This window comes from Podarcis gaigeae, assembly GCF_964106915.1.
Source record: "Podarcis gaigeae genome assembly, chromosome: 13".
NCBI classification, from domain to species: Eukaryota; Metazoa; Chordata; class Lepidosauria; order Squamata; family Lacertidae; genus Podarcis; species Podarcis gaigeae.
The window spans coordinates 29233506-29257274 of record NC_139689.1 but is presented as its reverse complement, the minus strand read 5'-3'; the positions used below and the strand labels follow the sequence as shown (position 1 = coordinate 29257274).

At 47.8% G+C, this 23769-nt stretch overlaps 2 protein-coding genes across 3 annotated transcripts in view; one reads left to right on the top strand and one right to left on the bottom strand.

The window, feature by feature from the left end:
* The window catches only part of ERBB2 (erb-b2 receptor tyrosine kinase 2), a 60802-nt gene extending 57145 nt beyond the window's left edge, over positions 1–3657 (bottom strand). Inside the window, exon 1 of one of the 2 annotated variants that reach the window (XM_083708627.1) lies at positions 3304–3657. The gene's annotated coding sequence lies outside the window, so the exon portion shown is untranslated. Of the gene's footprint in view, positions 1–1204; positions 2806–3303 lie in introns of those variants that run through there. The other variant, XM_083708628.1, reaches the window with a different exon arrangement.
* A 4226-nt stretch (positions 3658–7883) lies between these two features.
* PGAP3 (post-GPI attachment to proteins phospholipase 3) lies at positions 7884–20537 on the top strand. Its single transcript, XM_083708894.1, has 8 exons — positions 7884–8106; positions 10383–10480; positions 12720–12872; positions 14342–14404; positions 14964–15025; positions 16062–16198; positions 17965–18169; positions 19485–20537. Exons 1-8 carry the CDS (start codon positions 7917–7919, stop codon positions 19543–19545), a joined length of 969 nt encoding a protein of 322 aa, XP_083565020.1. The 5' UTR covers positions 7884–7916; the 3' UTR covers positions 19546–20537.
* Positions 20538–23769: the final 3232 nt, after the last annotated feature.

The window sequence follows — 23769 nt, the reverse complement described above, 5'->3', positions numbered from 1 at the left end:
TCCCTTTACATTTAAGCTCAAAATAAGTCTGTACCGGGCTGCAGCTTGAACCACTTAAAGCTGACAACTTTTTATTTATTACATTTACAACCCAGCATGCATACTTCTTGTTTTACCCTCACAACAACCCTGTGAGGTAGGTTAGGCATAGAGTGAGTGACTGGCCCAACATCACCCAGTGAGCTTCATGGCTGAGTGGGGATTTGAACCCTGTTCTCCCAGATCCTAGCCTAGCCCTCTAGCCACTGCACATTTCTAACGTACAGTGGTATCTCAGGTTAAGTACTTAATTCGTTCCGGAGGTCTGTACTTAACCTGAAACTGTTCTTAACCTGAAGCACCACTTTAGCTAATGGGGCCTTCTGCTGCCGCCAGAGCACGATTTCTGTTCTCATCCTGAAGCAAAGTTCTTAACCTGAAGCACTATTTCTGGGTTAGCGGAGTCTGTAACCTGAAGCGTATGTAACCTGAGATACATCTGTACTGTAAATCTAAAATGTACTCGGGAGAGATCAGCAGTCATGTAGTAGACAAATCAATCTAGAATGGGAAGGACTGAGAGATTTCTGGAATAGCCAAGGTTCAACTCCAGGACTTGTTGATAAGGCTCAAACCCCATTTGCCCTATGCATTTAAAGCAGTATCATACCACTTTAAATCTGCCCTCAGCCCCAGTTGTAGGAAGCATAGTTTGTTAAGGGTGCCGAGAGTTGTTAGGAGATCCCTTTCCCTCTCACAGATCCATATTTCCTAGAGTTGCCTGGAAAGAGTGATTTTTATTTTTATTTTTGGTTATGCCACTCTGAAAATTGTAGCTCTGTGAGGGAAATAGAGGTCTCCTAGCATTTTTCTGTCTTTTGCAAACTACAGTTTCCAGGGCGCTTTGGAGGAAGTTGTTACCGTTTAAACAGATATGATAGTACTTTAAATGCAGAGTGCAGATGGGGCCTCGGTTCTGCAAAATGATATTATATGAGCATTTATATACCATTTTAGAAAGATCAAGGCACTTTGCGTGCTAAGTACTGTAATCCTTACAAAAACCCCTGTCAGGTAGGTCAGTATTGTACTTCCCATTCTGCAGAAAGGGAGGCTAAGAGAGAGGAGAGGCTTACCTAGCAACTTCATAGCTGAGATGAGAGTCAGGTCACAATCCTACACCCATTTCCTGAAAGTAAAACCATTTGTACTCAGTGGGACATACTCTTGAGTTTATAGGATTACATGTCAGTGTACCAGGAATTTCCAGATTTCTTAGCACAATCTCTTGACCGGGACTTAGCACCCTTAATGTGAGATACTCGTGCAGATGGCAGTGCCTCTGAGCATGTGAAGGCTTCCAGATTGGAGGCTGCCTGCTGTTGGGCAAGCTTGAGCCCTGGGCCCTTTGCACTTGCAGGAACAAAGCAGTTCAAAATGTTTACATTTTTAGTCAATCACGCAAACCCATCTGACTATGAAAAGAGACAGAAGAATGACTATGTAGAAGATGAGTATTCTCGGGTTGGAGGGAGAGTTAAAAGCCAGCACAATGCAGGACTGGAATACGCCCCCCAAAATGATCTAATGAAGAACAACACACAAAACAAGCTCCCTGCAAAAGGGTTCCGGCAAGTAGGTAAGTACAGTGGTACCTCGGGTTACAGACGCTTCAGGTTACATACGCTTCAGGTTACAGACTCCGCTAACCCAGAAATATTACTTCGGGTTAAGAACTTTGCTTCAGGATGAGAACAGAAATCGTGCGGCAGCAGTGGGAGGCCCCATTAGCTAAAGTGGTGCTTCAGGTTAAGAACAGACCTCCGGAACGAATTAAGTACGTAACCAGAGGTACCACTGTAAATGTGAAAGGAGATGTAGAACTCAGGGAAGTAGCCGTAATAATTAATTGGTGCAAGGTCTCTTGTCCACACCCTGAAGAAGTCAACAGGAGAGCAGTGCAAGAGGTCCTGCTTCCAGGGAGGGGCACGGCACTCCCAATTGCGACAGCTTCGCTGGCTCATTTACAGGCATGATTTAAAGTGCCCTGAATGGCCGAGGATGAGTATTTACCTAAAGGACTTCCTTCTCCATGTAGGAACCTGTCCGAATCTTGAGTTCTCCCCAAAGGGCCCTTCTCTCAGTCCCTTTGAGATCTGAGGCGTGTTTGACGAGGGTCAAGAGGCAGGGGGGGGGCTTCTCAGTGGTGGCACCCCACCTTTGGAAGGCACACACACACCTTCATCTATGGTCAAGGATACATTCCAGCCAAAAAGAAGTGAGGGGTCTGAGAAGTGAGAGGCCAGAGAGGGCATGGCTTAAGGGAGAATCTCGGAGGTCTGGAGGTATGGTATTTTCCCCCCAGCCTAAAGTTCTCCCCTGACTGCCCCAATTAGCTCTGTTCAGTCATTCATCTCAGGGACCCAAGGCGTGTACAAACCCATTCCTCTTTCCCAACACTCCAGGCAGCTAGTGCTTATCATTGTGCTATGACAGGCTTCCACCAATTTATTATTTTCCCTGTGGCCTAAAAGGGAGTTATATGTACAGAGCCTCCAGCTGCAGGAACCCTCTACCTGGAACGTAGAGCTGATGTCGGAACAGGTTTAGTCTGCGAGAATAGAGAAAATGTTTCCTTCCCCAGCCAAAAGCCTTGAACTGAATAGGGGAAATGTTTCTCCTTGGATGCTAATGGTGTGCTTTTTTTCTTTTTTGTGCTTGCAACGAAGCTCGCTGCTCCTTTCCCTGGTGTGCAGATCATAAACCCGCCAAATGGCTTTTTTATGTCTGTATTCCCCTTTTAAAAAGATAGACAGTGGTACCTCGGTTTAAGTACTTAATTCATTCCGGAGGTCCGTTCTTAACCCGAAACTGTTCGTAACCTGAAGCACCACTTTAGCTAATGGGGCCTCCTGCTGCGCCGCGCTGGCAGAGCACGATTTCTGTTCTCAACCTGAAGCAAAGTTCTTAACCTGAAGCACTATTTCTGGGTTAGCAGAGTCTGTAACCTGAAGCGTATGTAACCTGAAGCGTATGTAACCTGAGGTACCACTGTATAGGGAAGAATAAACCCAGTATTGGTCAGCCTGCAACACTCCTCCCCACCCCCCAACTGCCTTCAAAACACCAGGGTGACTGTTTAATAATCCCTCTTTTCTCGATTCTCCCACAGCCTTGCTGTTCTCCTCTGCCTAAATCCCTTTTCAGGAAGAGCCTCCCAGATGCTTTGAGCACTGCTGGGCTTGTGGCAAAATCCTGACTCCTGACGGATTATAAGAAAGTCGTGCGTGCAGCAGGCCTTGCCAGTTTGCTCTGCTTCCTCGCCGCTTTTGGCAGCCTCGCTTTGCTGCCAGTTGTGATCAGGGCTTTGCTGGGCTTGTTGTAGTTTCTCTGTGTGTGTGTCTGTCTCAGATATGAAAGGCCAGTGGGTGGGAGACGACTTTAGAAGAAGGGGCAGTTGGCTTGAGAGACTGCACTCTGCGGAGGAAATTCTTGGAACGGGGAGGAATTGCTAGAGAATGGGTTCTTTCAAGGCTTCCTCCAAATCCTGCAGGCAGCCAAAGGCTCTCTGTGTGTGACTTTCTTGTGGTGTTAACTGATTCTTTTCTTTCCCCTCAGCCATATTTTTTCCCCATGCCTTGCAGCTTTTTGCAAGGAGTGGGTTTTAATTCCCCGGGTTCCACCTGAAAGAGGAGACATTTACCTTTGCAATCCCAGCTGAAAAGCATTGCAGAACACCAGGGCCTGGAAAGAATATATTCCCTACCAATATTGGGCAATGGAATATAAAAGACCTTAGGAAAGGGACTGGTTTTTTAAAAAGCCTTATCATCATACAGGCATTATGTACATTATGCTACATTTACACAGGAATCAGCTGCTGGTCACCCCCTCCCATCTCAAAAAGGTTCTTCCAGAGCAACCAGAAGCATTTAAAAGGACCAATTAATAGTATTTCTCTGGAACCGTTGTGTCAAATTCCTCGATGTGGCCATGACATCCACTCTGTGTGATCTGCCTTGTGGCTGCCGTCAGTGATTTCAGCTCAGCTGAGGCAATAGTTCCCCAGCAGTGATTTCAGCTTGTGGAAGCTAGCCAGGGCTGCATACCTAGCCTAGCATCCCATCCTCGTCGCCAGTGAAGTGTAGGTGGGTTCCCACAAGGCAAGACATAGCAATAACAGCAAGAACCTTGCTTGAACTACATAACTGGAAAACAGAGGCAAAGCAACTGCTTATACAGTGGTACCTCGGGTTACATACACTTCAGGTTAGAGACACGTCAGGTTACAGACTCCGCCAACCCAGAAATATTACCTCAGGTTAAGAACTTTGCTTCAGGATGAGAACAGAAATCGTACAGCGGCAGCAGGAGGCCCCATTAGCTAAAGTGGTGCTTCAGGTTAAGATCAGTTTCAGGTTAAGAACGGACCTCCGAAACTAATTAAGTACTTAACCCAAGGTACCACTGTATACATTTCTGAAAGCCTGGGCCACTCCCACTCCCACTCCCACTCCCACCGTGATTGGCTGCCTATACTTCCAAACTGCAAATCACGACTCAGAGTTCAAGGGCCAATGGCAGAGGCCCAAATCCTAAAATGTTCTGTGATTGGACAGCATGTATCAAATCAGAACACAGGAGCTCAGATTCCTTACTCCATGGGTAGGCAAACTAAGGCCTGGGGGGGCCGGATCCGGCCTAAGTAAAAGGTAAAGGTACCCCTGCCCGTACGGGCCAGTCGTGTCTGACTCTGGGGTTGCGTGCCCATCTCGCTTAAGAGGCCGGGGGCCAGCGCTGTCCGGAGACACCTCCGGGTCACGTGGACTGCGTGACGAAGCTGCTCTGGCGAGCCAGCGCAGCACACAGAAACGCCGTTTACCTTTCCCCTATAAAGTGGTACCTATTTATCTACTTGCACTTAAGGGTGCTTTCGAACTGCTAGGTGGGCAGGAGCTGGGACCGAACGACGGGAGCTCACCCCACCGCGGGGATTCGAACCGCCGACCATACAATCGGCAAGTCCTAGGCGCTGAGGTTTTACCCACAGCGCCACCCGCGTCCCAGATCCGGCCTAATCGCCTTCTAAATCCGGCCCATGGATGGTCCGGGAATCAGCGTGTTTTACATGAGTAGAATGTGTACTTTTATTTAAAATGACCTCTGGGTTATTTGTGGGGCATAGGAATTCATTCATCCCCCCCAAAAAAATATATAGTGCGGCCCCCCACAAGGTCCGAGGGACAGTGGACCAGCCCCCTGTTAAAAAAGTTTGCTGACCCCTTCCTTAGTCCAAACTAAAGATCAGGCAAACACAGACCACTGAATACGTAACAAATAGCACAATCCTATGCGGGAGGTAGACATGTCTAGATCTACTGGCCCAGATCCTAATTTAAGTTAAGGAAGTTTCATGAAAGGAAAGTTTCCCACCCCTTCCTCCCCACAGTAGTCACCTGTGCCTCCACGAAAGTTGGGGGCCCTCCTGTATAATGTGGGATATGGTGCGTGGGGAGCTGCTGAAAAACTGTAAGGTAGGAAAGGGGCTCAAGGGTAATCTAGTACAACCCCCTGCAATGCAGGAATCACGGCTAAAGAATCCTTGGCAGGTGACCCTCCAACCTAAATTAAAGAACCTCCAGTGCACCACCTTCCGAGGGAGTCCATTCCACTCCTGAGCAGCTCTTTCCATCAGAAGAGGAATTGTCCCAAGCTAGGGAGAGGTTCACACAATTTTAAGTGATTCCATCTTTCCAATCACACATTCTTCATTAACAGCCCTTGACCCTCCAGAGAGGCTGTCCAGAAGGCACAGGTGGTTATCGAGGGGAACAGGGACGGAATGAGGACAGGAAATATTTCCTCCTGTGAATTTAACTGATCTTGGGATCCATGCTCCTGATTTCAGTGGGCTTAGTCTGCCCACCTAATTCTACACAGAATGAGACTGGGGTAGGGAAGAAGGCTTAAGATGCGGCTTTTTTGTTTTAACCCCCCCCCCCCCGACGTTGTAATGTCAAAATTTATAAATTGATGAATGGTATGGGAAGAATGAATAGGGAGAGGGAACTATCTCACTCTTTCAAAACACAAGAACCCAAGGTCATCCAGTTCAGGCTACTATCGGGCAACAGGTTCAGGTCTGACAGGTATTCAGTGGAATGCATAATTATCATATAGAAGGTATTTAAATTAACGTTGGAGCTGTAATATCTGCAAAGCAGCCCTTGGAAGAGTATACACATAAATCACTGGAGATGTCTACTTAGAAGTAATTTTTATTGAATTCATTGGGACTTGGTCCCTAGCAAAAGGAGCTACCACCTTGAAATATTGAGTACAATAAAATGCATACACTATCCAGGCAGCAGTCACTGAAAAATAAAATTTGCCATGATTCATTGTAATGCTGATGCGGTCATAACCACTACCATAGATTGTTTTAAAACAATTACCGTAGTTCACAGCTATATCCTCAAAGCAATGGACAGTTCTGTCGGTACATGAATTACCGGTAGAATAAATTTGCAATGGCTTCTACCCTTCCATTCTGAGGAAGCTGGGAGATGAAGAAATTCAGGAGCCACAACCAGGATGCTTTCTGACCACAGAGGCAAACAATTCCTCCAGATTCTGTTGCTCATGAGGTCTGGTTAGGGTGGTTGCTCCTTGTTAGGCCTGAGGATCTGACCAGACCTTTCAAGGAATTAAGCCTCTTCAGGAGAAGGAATAAAGTCTCAAGGGCAAGGGACAGAAGCATGGGTCACTTTATTTATTGCTAGGCTTTCCTATTACTTCAATTTGCTATCAGCTCTGCCTGTGGGTGTCCACAAGACTTTTTCTGGGGTGAAGAGAAAAACACTGACAGGGAGAACAGCCATAAAAGAACACCAGTACCTGCACATTTTGCCTCATCTCTGCTTCTACTACAAATGCTAAAAATTATGGTCACACCATATATTTTAAGCACATAACTTTCTTACTGCCCCAATTAATGATATGCTGTACTGTATTTAATTTACTCATCCATAGCCAGTTCTTCACTTGTTTAAAAAGCCAAGGTGTTTGTTTGGGTTAAAGATAGGCAAGGAAAGCAAACAATACGTTATCTTCAATCTGTTATCAAAATTAACCTCACCAGCATGTGAAATGGCAGGCAGAGCTACATGAAACTCTATGCATGCCGTGCATGCATGTGTGACTGCACACACACTAAAGCACATTCAAAGCACATTTCCCCCCTCAAAGAATTCTGGACACTACAGTTTACTGGGAATTGTAGTTCTGTGGTAGATAAACCACAGTGCCGACAATTCTTTTAGGCAAATAATGTGCTTCAAAGGTAGTGTGCAGACTGCCAGTGTGTGTACATGTTGCTTACACCTGTGTGCATTCGAGGCAAGCTATATATCTGTTCCCACAGCCCAGGACTGAATTTCTAGAGACCCAGAGGACGGGAGCTGAACACTGACGAATGACCATTCTAGAAACCTGCACTGAACAAAGGAATTTTCGAAAAGCAAAAATAAGGGCAATAATATAGGGACGGGTTTTTTTGTTTTTGTTTTTTAAGGAAAATTTGGGCAGCTGGAAGAGATTTTAAAAAGGTAATTTTCAAGAGAAAGAGAGATGGCAATACTGCTTGTAAGTGGACGACACAGGATTGTAGCGCTTGAAGGGGAGGCAGAGATGAGGATTCTTCCCTGCTTCTAACTGGAAGGGTAAGTTTCTCCCAATACTGTAGTCTCTCATGAATTAAAGTAGAAGAAAGAACTACATTTCCCACAATCCCCTGCCCTTGTCGCCAAGGCGGAACCTTTGCGCGTGAGGCTCGGGTTTCCCCCAACTCTATGGCTTTTCCCCCGGCTGCTTTAAAGCAAAGGACCGTTTCCTGTCCCCAAACCAGAAGTGGAGCTTGCAGCCTCCCGGCCGGCGGGATGGCGGCTCGGACCGCGCTCCTACTGCTGCTCGGGGTGGCGGGCGCCGGCCCGGCCCCCGCCCAGGCCTCGCGGGGGGACCGGGAGCCCGTCTACCGAGAATGCCTGACGCATTGCGAGAGGCGCAACTGCTCCGGGCCCGGGCTGCGGCACTTCCGCTCCCACCAGCCTCTCTACATGAGCCTCACAGGTACTGTAAGGCCCCCGGCCGAGGGAGGGCCACGCCCACCGCCAAGGACGAGGCGCGAGGGGGGCGGTGTCCGCGACGTTCTCCTTATTTGCATAGCCACACCCACGAATGACGGTGCCCCGCCCAGGGCTCCCCATAGGACGGCTTGGTGGCACCGCCTACTCGCCTACTCGCCCTCTCGACCAATTCCTGACGCTCTCTCCCGCTGCCCTTGGTGGGAGGGGGCTCAGTAGCAGGCAGTAGCGTCTGAACATGTGCAGAGTGCATTTTCCAATTCAATTGGCAATGATTCTTGGATGTAGTGCTGATCTGATGTTGCCCTCTCCCCCTCTTAACAGTGAAGTCCTACTCAGAAGTAAGCCCCACTGAGTTCAATTTGCAGGGAAATGCACATAGGGTTGCAGCCTGGGGCTCCAGCGCAGCGAGGCTACGCACACTGCTGTTGCATTGCTGCATCGTTGTTTGCAAGCAGGACTCTGCTATGCCCCCAAAAGGGCTGGTGGGGCAGCTGCTGCAGGCCTTGCAAGCTTTCTCTTTATTATTATTGTTGTTTTACTTATTTAGGCTGTTCCTATCTCATCCTGAATTAGGGAGAGTAGCCATTCCTTACCCATTAGGTAAAGACAACTATTTTCTAATGTTTTTAAAGTATCTCTCTTCAAGTGAGATTCCCCTGCCCCCCCCCCCCCATTGATTTATTTCTCCCAGCTTTCTTATGGCACTGTTGAAAGTGAGCCCATTGAGTGGCTTGTTGTAGCATTCACTGCTAGGTATGTGGTTCAACTCCTTATCCGCCCTCCAGGTTTCTTGGAGGTTATAGCAAGTAAGTGGGAAGAAGCCACAATTCTTTAATTAACTAGGTTGCTTGTGGGTGGCATAACATGTACCATCGTTTACATGCAGTTAGATCTTGCGTACGTTTATTCAGAAGGAAGCCTTCTGAGTTCAGTTATATATACTCCCCAATTAAAGCAGGCGATGTGATGTTGTGGTTAAGAGTGTTGGATAATCTCTGCTCAGCCTTGAAGGCCACTGGGTGGCCTTTGGCTAGTAGTTATATCTCAGCCTAACCTGCCACAAAGGGGTTGTTGTGAAAATAAAAAGGGTACCACTTTGAGCCTCTTCGAGGGAAAATGGGATACAAAATAAAATAAGTGTACAGTCATACCTCGGGTTGAAGTTGCTTCAGGTTGAGCGTTTTCAGGTTGCGCTCCGCGGTGACCCGGAAGTAATGCGTTACTTCCGGGTTTTGCTGCATGTGCAGAAGCTCAAAATGATGTCAGGCGCATGCGCAGAAGTGGTGAATCACGACCTGTGCTCGAGCAGACACACAGATGCGGGTTGCGTTCTGCTCAGGATGTGAACGGGGCTCTGAAACGGATCCCGTTCGCATCCAGAGGTACCATGGTATATGATTGCAACCTTAACATCCCTCACTCTGCCTCTCTCACTCAGGAAACCTTAACCCCTCTTGCCCATTACATCTCCTATTCAGCAGTTATATATGTATGGCAGAACTGGCAGACCCAGGTTTCAAACATACATTTAATTTTGAGAAGTCCACATGGCAAGGGAGTTGGAACCTGTGGTCCTCTAGATCTTGGATTACCATTCCCACCACCTTGGATGGTTAGCTGGGTCTGATGGCAGTTGGAGTCCAACAAAACAACACCACCACAAACTGGCTTATAAAACCAAATTTACTAGAATAATAGCTAGAATAGAGATAGACTTGTAACCATTCAAACAACAAACATACTAAGGTGCCATGTGCAAGACAAAGCCTGGAGATACTGAAACCGTTCTTAACCTGAGGTACCACTTTAGCTAATGGGGCCTTCCGCTGTCACCACAACACAATTTCTGTTCTCATCCTGAGGTAAAGTTCTTAACCCGAGGTACTACTTCCAGGTTAGTGAAGTCTGTAACCCGAAGTGTTTGTAACCCGAGATGTTTGTAACCTGAGGTACCAATGTATATAGTTGCATTTGCATGTTTCCTGATTCCAAGCAGAAAACAAGCAAAATATGCTTCATTTAAAACAAACAAAACTGTAAGAATTCATCCTGGCAACTAGTGGCTTGCCAGGATGAAATAAAGTCAGACATCCATAAATTATGGTCCCTTACAATAAAACAAACTTGGGAAATCTGAGAGCCCCCCCTTCCCACACTGGTATTTTAAAATTATTTCACGGAGTTCCACTGCATTCAGGCATAAGGCAAATAAATTCATTTGCACTAATTTTAATTTGTCTTCCCCCAACCGTATTCTAGGATGGACCTGCAGAGATGAATGTAAATATGAATGTATGTGGTTGACGGTGGGCCTTTACGTCCAGGAAGGATACAAAGTGCCTCAGTTTCATGGAAAGGTAAGCAATGTTCATGTGCAGTAGTTGTGAAACGTTCCATGTTCAGGATCATTGGGATAGGAATTGAAAATGAAGCTGCTATCGTAATGCTGTTATACAAACATATGGCACAGCTACATTTGGAATACTGTGTGTCAGGGGCTCAGGAGCAGAGGCACAGGGGAGAGAGGAAATGGAGAGCGAAGGGGAAGAATCGGAGGGCAGCGTAGGGGAGTATGAAAGTAGCCCGAGAGATTCCATGAGCTTCTCCAGCGAATCAGAAGATTCCCAGAGGGGGGCGCCGATGACCAGGGCAAGGGGGGTCCCAGGGGGGACACACCAGAAGCAAGGGGTCAGCAGGGACTCCCAAAGCAGCAGCGGGAGATCAGGACCAGTTCCCCCACCAGAGCGTAGTGGGGGGGAAGAGTCCCATGTATCAGGGCCAGCTTCTCCTCCAGCAGGGAGAGAAGACGAATCAGGGCTGGCCACGCCTCCATCACAGAGTGAGGGAACGGAGGGGAAGTCAGGTCCAGCTAGCCTCTCCGAAGGGGGAAGCAGTGACAGGAGCAGTGTAACGGTCAGGAGGAAGGTTGCCGGCTGGGCGCGTGCGCCAAGTTCGAATGTACAGGCGAGCGGCACAGCAGGAAACCCGGATTGGGAACCAGGTCCTAAAGCCCGCCGGAGGGAGGGGGAAGACTCAGGGGACTCAGCGTCAGAAGAGTCTAGAAAGAGCGAGACCCCAGCGGACAGGCGGGCCCAGAGGAGGAAAGAGCAAAGGAAGAGGTGGAGCAAGGCTAGAGTCTTAAACTGGTGTCTGGGGGGTGGAGATTCAGACGGAGCTTCAGCGGTCTAGAGGTTGAGACGTAGAGCTGTGCGCCACGGCTTTGAAATCGATACTGAACTTCAATAAAGACTTTTGTATATAACAAGGAACTGGCGTTGGTCCTTTGTGAGCTGGGACCTCGGGCAGCTCTGACACTGTGTATCGTTTTGGTTGTCTTACCTCAAAAAGGATATTGCAGAGTTGGAAAAGTTTCAGAAAAGGGCAACCAAACACAGCAACTATGCGCCCTTTGATCGGGGTGCATGGTTGTCGCATCCCCACACCATCCTCCCCGAGTTGCCTTGCAGGGCTCAGATTTGGGAACAGTGGCGCGAGGAAGGTGCAGCAGCCATGCTGCCTGGGGCTGGTGCGTCGACGGACATGTGCACCCACGCACCGTGTGTGGCTTGGAGACACACTTCACCACAGTGGCAAGATTCAGGATAGATAAAAGAAAGTACTTCTCCACATAACACATAGTTAAACTGTCCAACTCGTGCAAGCATGGACCAATGGTACCAAATAGTATGGGAAACAGCCCTACTAGAAAAATTAACCAATAAACTGAAACTGACACGGGGACAAACAGAAGAAGACGCCTTTACCCGGTATGGCTCCCCTTTATCACATACACAGCCCAACAAGACAACGACAATAATCCACCAACAGCATACAAATCAATATGGCTAACCTGATCCAAAATACCCACCCACCCCACTCACACATGAAAACAAAGATCACCACAGCCAATCACAAACAAGCAACCACACCCTAGGCCAGCCCCAACCTCTCTCACCACCAAAGGAACACAAGTGAACAGCACAAGCAACGCTGACACCAAGCCCTACATACATTAAGCATAACAGAAACATTGCCACCCGACCCCACCCCCACCCCTCTTCCCTCCCTCCACCCCTTTTCCCCCTCCCCCTAATGTCTCAACAAATGAATTGGTTTTTAAAAATGTTACATGGAAAAAATATGAGAGACATTACACTTACTTCTGTAAAACAAGAAAATCTTTAATAAAAAAATTAAAAAAAAACTAAAAACAACAACTGTCCAACTCGCTCCCACAGAAGGCAGTGATGGCTGCTAGTTTGGATGGCTTCAAAAGAGCTGCCCTCATAAAAATAGAGCTTGAAACTTACCAGCTAGTTGGCAGTAACTTCAAACCCTCCTGGGCTGGGATTTTGCTTTGTAGTGGAGGTTTCTGCAAAAATGAGTCACCTGGCATCATTGTGATGTTAAGTGATTGACCTGTGGGAATAGCCCTCCAAGGGTGGTGGGGAGCCCAGGATCTGGCCCACTGGCCAAATCCAGTTCCCCACCATTGCCTCAAACCGTCCTGAAAGAGCATGTATACCTTCTCATTTCTGGCTGATGACATATTTTCCTTCTTCTTCTCCCTCCCTTGTTTTCCTACCCGAACCTCAGTGGCCCTTTTCCCGCTTCCTGTTTTTTCAGGAGCCTGCTTCTGCCTTTGCTTCGTTCCTGAATGGACTTGCCAATTTAGTGATGCTGAACAGATATAAAGCTGCTGTCCCCCGCTCTTCTCCCATGTACCATACCTGCATTGCCTTTGCTTGGGTAAGTCATTCTGGGTGGTTAATACCTCACCACTGCAAGATGGGTGCCTTGGCTTCCTTCTCATCTTCTTCAAAGAGGTGGGAAACATGGAAAATAGAAAAGACAAGGAAGGCTTCTTGTTGCTTGAGATCTTGTGGGAAGGAAGCGGGGGACTTCCTTCCCACAAAACATGACAGGTTTCCCTACAAGAAGACTCACAGAAACACACCATGTCCTGCTCCTCAGTCCAGGCAGTCTCAAGAAACGCAGAGCAAAGTAAGGAGGTAAGGAGGGCATCTCCCATGAGGAACAAACTCGAGCCACAGCAGAGTGCAGTGTGTTTCCAGTGGCCTTGTGGGTATTGCTGAATTATGTGGTATTTTCCTCTGTGCTTTTTTTAAAAAAGGGTTATGTTTTGGAACAACGCTTATAGAGTTGATTTCTGTCATAGAAATTCTAAGGTCATTCATATATATATATATATTCATAAATATACAAAGCAAACACATACATAAGTATATAAACCACATGTCTGAAATAGTACAAGAGAACAACCCTGAAGCCATTTTGACTCTCCCAAATTGACCTCAGATGGGAAAAGCTTTCCATTTGTCTTTGGACTGTATGGGCTTACACCTCCCTGTAAATACAGTCTGTATCTGTTAAGCTGAGCACACTATCGATATGCATAAGAGATTCAAGAACTATTTACTATCTCAAAGGAATGGCAAGGCTACCCAGAAAAGGCAATCAGATAAGGCATTATCAGGTATACTGGCAGACAGGAGAGAAGTAACACACTCAGATTTCTGCTGGGGACCACCTCTTTCTGTGATGTATGTGTGATGTTTTGGGGGGGTGGTCTTGAGCTACAGGGTAGGCAATTTCAAAAGTCTATGTAAGAGCTTGCACATCAGTGTTCTGGGTGTCTCCTCCCTCCTGCATGGTGAGCAGCCTGTTGCAACAGTTTAATAAAGATCAGGCTTTGCCTCTCAATATTCTCTGGTTTGGCCTGTTATTTTCTCCTACCAATAGAGAACCTACATAAGGACTCTATACAGGCTCTTGGGTACCATAAGGGAAAAGGAGCAGTTTTTTCTTATATCAGTTTCTATCTAAGCTTTTCCTTCTACTCTGTGGGCAAATTGTGTTTTGATTTGCAAGCAATTTGAGGGAAAGGGTGGGATAGAATTGATAGATGGTGATAATAATAGATAGCATGTCTCTAGAACTTTTTGAGTGTTTCACATACAGTATTATTGCAGCAGTCCAATAGACAAAGCAGCACAATTCCTCTAATTTTAAAGAGGGGGCGGGACTTGCTTCTGGGTTTGTTGGTTTAAGTACCATATGGCAGTTATCCCGGTTATCCCAGAATGGCTTGTTTTTATTACTTCTGTGGTAGAAGCCGGTTTTAACAACCTAACTTCATAGAATGTGGTATTTTCAGGATAACCATTTCTTTCCCTGCTCCCTCACTCCCCCTGCAGGTTTCTTTAAATGCCTGGTTCTGGTCTACAGTTTTCCATACTCGAGAAACGAATCTAACTGAGGTGAGCAATTTTGCTCTCGTATCATGAAAAATGTTGGTAAGGGGCGCCAGGGGAATTTTGAAGGCATGGCAGAAACCTCTCTAGTGGGTTTTAAAAAATTAGATAAGGTAAATGGTAGAAAAAAGGAACTTGTGTGAACCCCAGGTAAATAGTGCAGCCAGCATGACAGCATAATCCTAACTATGTCTACGTCGAAGTAAATCTTATTGAATTCAGTGGAGGTTTATCCCAGGAAAGTGAGGTTAGGATTCTAGCATGAGACTTTCTTTCAGATATGTGCGCTCAGGATCATAATCTCATCAAGTTGTTTTTGAGGTAGGATAAGAGGACAGCTATCACCAGGAAGAATCTTCCCTGTTGGGTGTTAAAAATACTACTAGTAGGCCTCTGAGTATTTGCAGGCCATAATCCCAGGGGAAAGAGAAAACTTTCAATGCAGCTCCCTGTCACTGGAGAAAAGCCACGAATAAACACAAATACCACGAGGATTTTCTAAAGAGAACGTGTAGCGCTGAATGAGAACCGGCCCCGATTTCTAACGACATTTCTCTTCCCACAGAAAATGGATTATTTCTGTGCATCAGCCGTCATCCTTCACTCTGTCTACCTGTGTTGCGTCCGGTGAGTTTCTCTCCTCCTTAAGAACATAAGGAGAGCCTTGCAGCTGGGAAAGACCAAAGGCCCATCCAGTTCAGTGTTCTGTTATCCCACAGTGGCCAAGCAGGCTGATGTGGTTGGCACAAGCCCAATAGCACTCCCCTACTTGCAATTGTATCTAATCCCCTTCCAAAGTGGCTTCTGTTGGTCACCATCTTCCGGTGACAAGCTTCACCACTTGCCCAGCGAACATATACTTTTTGTCTGTCCTGCCTCTCCCACTTTTCAGCTTCACTGGGTGAAATGTTACAGTGGGGTGGGGAACTTTCTTTGGGCTCCACAGGCTAGATCTTTATCAGCCTTGCCCACCTGTCGAAATCCCCTGCGTGGCTTTGCCAAGTATCCCCAGGCTCCCCCTTTAAGCCCCTGACCTGGGAGGCTTAGGAGGGAGAGCGCAGAGAAACTTGCAGAGGCTTTAAAGCAGCTCCCACACTCCCAGTTCAGCCTCCAGAGCGGTTGGGAGCAGCTCACGTTTCCCTTTTTAAGTGAGCAGATGAGTGGCAGCAGCAGAGAGGAGTTTCCCCTGTCCACTCACAGCTCCCATATTTCACTTTTATTCAAAAACTGGGCATCTGCAAAAGGACAGGTCGAAACCGCAAGAGGAAATGTGTGCGGGCAGGATATGTGCAGAGAGAGGAGGAGCAACCCAAGGACAAAGCAAAAGAGCAGCAAGTAAGGAGAGCTAGTGGAAACTGGCCAGGTCATTTGGGAGTTGTAGCTGTGGCCAATCGAGCAAAGGAAAATGCTTTGTGTTCTGTCTGCTCAAGTTTCTGGATGGCAGGACCAGCCTTTGCAGCTCAGCAGTGCCCATAGATCAGGGATGGGGAGCCTGCGGCCTCTAGATGTTGATGGGCTCCAACTGGACTCCTTTCTCCTTGACCCTTGGCTCACATCTATCCCCATCCCTGGCCTAGACCCAGAGGAACGAGTCCAGAAGTGACCCAGTTCCTACAGCTCTTGCAAGTTCCTTCAGCACCATCTCTCCCTTTTTTTCCTTCAGGACTCTGGGTCTGAAACGTCCAGCCTTTGCCACCGCCATAGGCATCTTCCTGCTCCTCTTCCTGGCCTGCCATGTGTCGTATCTGACGCTCGTGCGCTTTGACTATGGTTACAATATGGTTGCCAACGTGGTAATAGGTGAGGGCGGTGCAGCAATGTTCTTCCCCCTGCGGCAGGTGTTGGTGTGGAGGTGTAGCCCAGCAGATAACCTTTGTATGGCCTTCTCCCCTAATGCCCCCAACCTCTCTAAGGCCCCATCTGCACCAATCAGTATCATGGTACTTTATACGGTTGTAGATTCTCCTTCAATGAATCCTGGGAACTGCAAATTGTTAAGGTTGCTGAGAGTTGTCAGGCAACACTCCCACATCCCCTCACAGGACTGCAAATTCCTGGGAAGAGAGATTAGCTGATTCTGGTCGGAGAATCTCTGATAAGTCCTTCTCTGCATCTGGCCACAGAAAGGCAACAGAGAGATCATTTCCCATCATTCTGTTTCTTAACCCGAGCAAAAGATTCTTTTGTGGAGATAATGCGAGCCATGCTCAAAGCAGTGGGGTGCATGGGGTGTTAGGGGAAGGGTAGCACCTCTTGGGACGATGACATGTCATGCACCTTCTGGGGTGGTTTGCCCACCTTTGGTTCCCCCCCCCTACACTCAGTTCTCACCTGTGGCTCCTTGAAGATGTCATGTGACAGTGGCCACACCCCAGAAACAGCTTTGACTGGCCGGGTAAACCAGGTGAGGGTAGCTGATGGGTCTCAATCCCTCAGCAAGTTAGGGGCTTGCTCCTGCATGCAAAGACAGGCTCCGGCGGATTGAGCTAACAAGGCCAATAGTGGGTCCAATAGTCAAGAGGGCAGTTTATCCACATGCAGTCAAGGGAAGCGAGGGTCAGGTGAGGCTCGTACTCCTGGGATGGTTGTCCATCTAGAAGGAGGAAATCTCTGATCCCAAACCTTTCCTGCCTAGTGGGATATCTTTGGGAGAAGAAAAGGCTAAGGAGCAAATCCTACGCAGACCTAGAGTCCCTAAGACTGTTGGATGGCGCTTTGTACGCCACCTTTCGGCACCTCCTGCAGCCAAGCTGGTGCCAAACGTATTGCTCCGCTTTCCTTAGGAGCTTATCAGTGAGGTCAAGGTCTTGTCGTCTGGGCAGCCAGAACCTCCATACACACTGCCCAAGCTTGTGCTCCAGGGACGTCACTTTAGTGCCGCCAATGCAGCAGTTTGACTTCACCCCCAGAGGCACACTCCATTGTCTCTTGAGACAGGCAGATGCCAACTTGCAACTTGCTAAGTGCAGCATGTAGCTACACCCTTTAAAAGCACACACACCAAAATAGCTGTGAGCGTAACTTGGAGGCTGCATCCCTTACTCCTTCCCTGCACTCCCAGGGCGTTTGTAGTATAGAGCACCAGGATAGCAGCCCAGGACCCTCAGGGCAGGTTCCCTGGGATCTGCGGATTCACTGGGTGCAGGGCCAAGCAGCAAGAAAAGGGCACCTCAGTTATGGTTGTTCAGCATTATGGAGGCAAAGAGAGAGCAGGTCTGTAGATCCCTGGAGCCATGATTTTCCACAACAGTGCCAAAGCTTGTGTTGTTACATATTTGCCCAGAGGTTCCTCCTCTGACTTACGGCTCGGAAGCAGAGTCACCACTTGCAGCTCCCCTTTCTAGCTTCCTCCATGCTTTCTCAGTGGATGATTCTGGAGGATGTATGCATGGGGAGGGGATATTCCTGGCATGCCTTGGGATTTGGTGCTGAGGAGCAAGGGGTCTGGTGTCCAGGGCTGCTACTGCCTCTGGTGCATCGCCATGTGCATAACACATCTAGGTTCCTACCCCACTGTGACTACTGCCAGGCATGAAACGCCGTCCTCTTTCTGCCATGCCTTGCAGGCCTCCTCAACCTCCTCTGGTGGCTGGGTTGGTGCATGAGGAACCAGCAACGCCTGCCGTACGTCTGGAAGTGTGTGGCGGTTGTGCTGCTTCTGCAAGCCTTGGCCCTCCTGGAGCTCCTGGACTTCCCGCCGTTGCTCTGGGTCTTCGATGCCCATGCCATCTGGCACATCAGCACCATCCCCGTCAATATCCTTTTCTACAGGTCAGCCAAGTTTGCTTGCCTTTGCGGGGGGGCCTTCTGCCATTGGTTCTCTGTGATTGCTTGTCAGGGCGCTGCTTGGACTCCCATCTCCCATCAGCCCCAGCCAGCATGGCGAAAGTTCAGGGATGATGGGAGTTGTGTGGTCCAGCAGCATCTTGAATGTCACACACACACACCACTGATCTATTTATTTTGTATCCCACCCTTCACTCAAGTCAGGGCAGTTCACAGCACAAAAATACAAGATAACACAGCATAATAAAAACAAAAACCAATACCACCACCTCCCACTTCACTCCCACAAACACATTTAATATTGGCCTGGTTGAAGAGGAATGTTTTCACCTGGTGCTTAAAGTCGTATAATGAAGGCGCCAGGTGAACCTCCTTGGGCAGAGCATTCCAGAAACGGGGAGCCACCGCAGAAAACGCCTGTTCTCGTGTTGCAACCAAAACTCTCATGGAGGAGGCATATGATCTACAGCAATGGTTCATTAAAACCGAAATACTGAGTACCCCCTTGTTTTTCAAAAGCCAAACCATGGGCCCCTTACTTTTGAAAAGTTAAATATCTTTATGGTAGTTTTTGTTATGTGAATGATGCCATGGACCCCTCGGGTGAGTTATGCAGACCCCTTGGGGTCTGCGGACTGCCAACTGAGGACCACTGATCTAGAGCACACACAATCCAACAAGCTAGAACTTGTTGGAATCTGTGGCCTGTAGCCAGTCCTGTGTAACATATTTAATATACTTTCATGAAATGAAGCTACAAGCAGCCATTTCCCTGGAGCATAAAGTGTACTCCTTCATTCCAGCCCTCATAGCAATGTACAGAGAAGCAAAAAAACAACAGGAACCTTAGGCAGACCAAAACAAACCAATAGAGATACTGAATTAGATCACCAAAATTATATTTAGGAAAGGCAGTAGGGGAAAAGTGAGCTTTAAAGGCCTCCTTGAATGCCTGAACCGAAGGAGCCAAATGAACGTTGACTGGAAGAGGGTTCCACAACTGCAGGTCCACCACCAGGAAGACCTCTTTCGTGTGCTCACCAGCGCTAATCAGTTCCACCATTGGGGCATGCAAGCAGGACCTCAGGCGTGGACCTTAGATTCGAAGGAGGGCAATATGGGTGCTGCATCTTCCTTGCGGTTCACGTAGCTGCTATTTCAGGAGACTTGCATTTCAAGGTTTTCATACATAACCAGGAAGACAAGATGGGCACATTCTAGTTCTAGGCATATTGGGTAGCTCAATCCATCCCTTCACTCGCCAGTCAATTCAGCAACTTCCTCTTTCCTCTCCTTGCAGTTTCCTTGTCGACGACAGCCTCTATCTTTTGAAGGCCAACTCCATCATTAAAATAGACTGAAGGCGCTGGTGGAACACAGCCTGGAGAACACCACTGGTCTCGACGGAAGACATCCATTGGCTCGTTTCCAGCAGGAGTGTGCTATGTTCTGAGAAGTGGCAGCAATTTGCACTTCCTGGTTCTGCCCGCCTACTTCCCCAGCATCCACGTGTGGGTTCTGCTGCCATGGTGTCCTAAACTGACTGTCTGCCTTTCTCCTGGATATATCAGGATATACATCTTGCCTCTCCTGAAACTTGCGCTCGAGTTCCTCGCGCTGCCTTCCCAAGTCTTTTCATGCTTCTCTGGGGAGATTTTGCTTGTGGCTTGTCCTGGTCAATTCATTTTTGAACATTTGTTTTTATTATCCCGCCCTGATTAGCTCTATGGTGTTAGATCTGTTGGTCTAATATGCTTTTGCTAAGTCGACTTCCGAAAGCAGCATGGACGATGCTTCTCGACGCAGAATTTTCAGAAGCCTTCTTTGTCATGTGCCATGGGTGAAATTGAAATGTCAACTGTTTCAGCGAAGCAGTCCTGACATGCTGTTTCATTGACAGGTTGCCTTTTGTTCTTTGCCAGCCCATCAGGTAACACTGCTCTGCAAACCCTACTTCCCCACGACTTCCCTGTCGTGATAAAAACAAGAACTAAGATTCCAGGTTGCGGTGACTTCTAGGAGGAAAAAGAGAAGATTTTCCCTCTGACCTCGAAGCTTTGTGCACATACTCCTTGGTGGTGTGAGCTCTCTGTACGCACCTCGGTTCATTCTTATTTTTTCAGAGCTGAGTCCTGGCATTAAAAACCAGGGGTTGGGCCTTGTCTCAAATTAAGTCTGAGCAGAATGGAAAAATATATATTTAAAAGACTTCATTAAAAAACTAATTGGGGTGAATCTCTGAATTTTTTTCATCCTGAAGACTATTCCTTCCAGTTTGTGGAAGCTGTATTCGTCTGTTCAAGCTGATATGCGATTCATGGGGGGAATAAATGGCATTTCTCCTTTCCTTTGACACATCTGCTCTGTTTTAAAAATTGACACAGACTGCAGTGGGGTATGAGAGAGAGAGAGAGAGAGAGAGAGAGAGAGAGAGAGAGAGAGAAGACTTGTCCACCAAAGTTGCATCTAGTCTACTAACCTTGAGATGCTTACAAGTACAGTGGTACCTTGGAAGTCGAACGGAATCCGTTCCGGAAGTCTATTCAACTTCCAAAACCAAAGCACAGCTTCTGATTGGCTGCAGGAAGCTCTTGCAGCCAATCAAAAGCTGTAGAAGTCCCGTCAGATGTTCGGGTTCCAAAGAACATTCGCAAACCGGAACAGTCACTTCTGGGTTTGTGGTGTTCGGGAGCCAAAACGTCCGAGTACCAAGGCATTTGACAACCAAGGTACAACTGTAAAGCCTAATTGTTTTCCCCAGTATCTCTGAAATGCATCATGGTTCCATCTTAGATCACAGTGGCTAACAGCCATTCCTGGAGGCCATTTCGCCCCCTACGAATTCTGGGGCAGAGATCTCAGCCTCGAGATCTCCTCCGTTCATTTGGTGTGGGCCTATCTCCTTTTTTGTCTTTTGGAAAGACTTGACGTTGCAGAAGATTCCCTTTTAAGGTGGGGCTGCAGATAAGCTGCCTCAATATTTCTGGCAAAGCCAACTGGTTTTGCGAACCTTCCCAGAGATTTTGGGGGTGGGGGGGGGCAAGTTCCCAATGACACACCTCTGCAGCCCTGAAATGACATCAAACCTGGCACCACTCCAGGCGTCAGGTTGCAGTACTTTCAGCAAGATGTGCATGAACGCTTAAGCATTTCCTGCCAGAAAAAGAGAGACAGAGACAGTGCAGCAGGAGGGAGCCAAGACTGCCAAGGGTTCTTCAGAAAATGACTCAAGACGAGAGAACCAAAGAAATAATGGAAAAGACCGGGTGGCTTGCTGATGTCAGGTGTTATATGACTAATCAGCCACCAGGTGGCAATGGAGGCCAGTGGTGGCTTGCTGGTGCCTTGGAAGGTACATTTAATAGAATCTCAGAGTGGTCAGAAACTTTAGAGTGGTCCCCAAGGGTCATCTAGTCCAACCCTCTGCAATGCAGGAATCTCAACTAGATCATACATGACAGGTGGCCATCCAACCTCTGCTTAAAAACCGGCAAAGTAAGGGGAGTTCAGGGACGTGGGTGGAGCTGTGGTCTAAAGCAGTGAACCTAGGGCTTGCCGATCAGAAGGTCGGTGGTTTGAATCCCCACAACGGGGTGAGCTCCCGTCGTTCGGTCCCAGCTCCTGCCCACCTAGCAGTTCGAAAGCACGTCAAAGTGCAAGTAGATAAATAGGTACCACTCCGGCGGGAAGGTAAACGGTGTTTCTGTGCGCTGCTCTGGTTCGCCAGAAGCGGCTTAGTCATGCTGGCCACATGACCAGGAAGCTGTCTGCAGACATACACCGGCTCCCTCAGTCTATAGAGCAAGATGAGCGCCGCAACCCCAGAGTCGTCCATGACGGGACCTAACAGTCAGGGGTACCTTTAAGGGGAGTTCCCCACCTCTCGTGGGAATCTGTTCAGTGTCAAACACTTCTTACTGTCATGTTTTTAATATTCTGTTGGGAGCTGCCCAAAGTGGCTGGGGAAACCCAGCAAGATGGTCAGGGTATTAATAAGTTGTTGTTGTTGTTGTTGCCACCACTTGAGAGCACTGTTCAGCAAGGGAGGCTGGCTGAGCTAGAAGAATCAACCAAGCCAAGGTTGGAAGCCAGATCTTCTGCAAGTCACTAAAAGCAGGAGGGGGACGGCAGCCTGCCTTCTGCCCTCTTCACCACCCAGGTGCCAGTTGTTTCGGGCTCTGGTGCCTGCTGACCAGCTGTATTTGTGCCATGCTGGATTTTTATATAGTATCTTCCTTCTGGCTCGATGTGTGTGCTGGATTAATAATAATCCTCCTGCTGCCATGAAAAGGGCACTTCTTCCCCTTTGAAAGCCCAGGCCGCTTTCAAAGAACTGTACATTCTGCCCGTCCTTTTGGCCGGGAGCTCGGAAACGGGTGGGTGAAGGTGACCTGCTGGAGCTCGTCATCAAAGGCCACCTCTGCGCTTCTGCTGAAGGCCAGAGAGCATTCAAGGGCTGCTTTGCACCCTCCCTTTAGGAAAAGTGCCCATGCTAGTGGATCCTCGGTGGAGGGCCTGTAGCTCAGTGGCAGGACAGAGCACATGCTGTTGCCAGGGGAGGGCTTGAGGAAATAGAAAGAGCCAAATTGTCATTTCCCAAAAAAGCATTTTTTTTGGGGGGGGGGGTGATAATAGGGGCAGAAGTCCCCTGCAAAAGTGGGTTAAATTGGTTATGTATGCTACCACCGCAGCCAGAATTCTGTACGCGCAGAAATGGAAAGAATAGGAAGTTCCAACAATAGAGGAGCGGACTTTAAAACTATTGGACTATATGGAGATGGTGAAACTGGCGCCAAAAAACAAGAGTCCCAAAAGACGAAATGTTTGCGGAAGAGCGGAGACCATTATTATATTATTACCTGAGAAAACATTATAGTTCAATGAAATTGCAGGCAGGACTGGAAAATATAAGCCAAGGAGTGGGAATGATAAAATAATGTAATGTGGGACATACGCTATAGAAATAATTTATTATATTTAAGGCAGTAGATAAAAGGATTTGAACGGAAACATCATGGGGGTAAGGGTGGGAAGTCAAAATGCTAAGGGAACATTGTGTGGAAACTGAATTGAATTTGTTAAATTGTGTGGAAAATGAATAAAAATTTATGAGGGAATAAAGGAAATAACAAGAGCCCTCGTGGAGCAGGCCAAAGGCCCGTCCAGCCTAGCATCCTATTCTCACAGGGACCAACCAGGTACCTGAGGGAAACCAGCAAGAAGACCCCTCCCCAGTTTCCAGCCACTGGTCTACAGAATCATTACTGCCTAGGGTTAGCAGTCCATGATGGCTGGTGATTTGCAGGGGTGCCAAATTGAATAAAATATTGGGGGTGCCCAGGTAAGCCCCACCCCACATAATTGATCACATGATGCAGCACATGCACACCATTTGAATGTCAATGTCCATCAACTTTGGGAAGGGGGGCTGACCCCCTCAAATATTTTATTGAGCGGGAGCCAAAGGGACCTCGGCCCCTAAGAATTGAAAGCCCCCATGGTGACTCCTTTTGCCAGTCTGGACATATTATCCTGGGCTAAATGGACTTGATATTGAGATGCATAAGTCTGGACTTCATAGGAGG

Coding starts and splice junctions, on each gene's coding strand:
- PGAP3 (XM_083708894.1), top strand. CDS start 7,917: ATGGCGGCTCGGACCGCGCTCCTACTGCTGCTCGGGGTGGCGGGCGCC. Junction 10,481..12,719: donor TGCCTCAGTTTCATGGAAAG/GTAAGCAATGTT, acceptor CCCGAACCTCAG/TGGCCCTTTTCCCGCTTCCT. Junction 12,873..14,341: donor CCTGCATTGCCTTTGCTTGG/GTAAGTCATTCT, acceptor CTCCCCCTGCAG/GTTTCTTTAAATGCCTGGTT.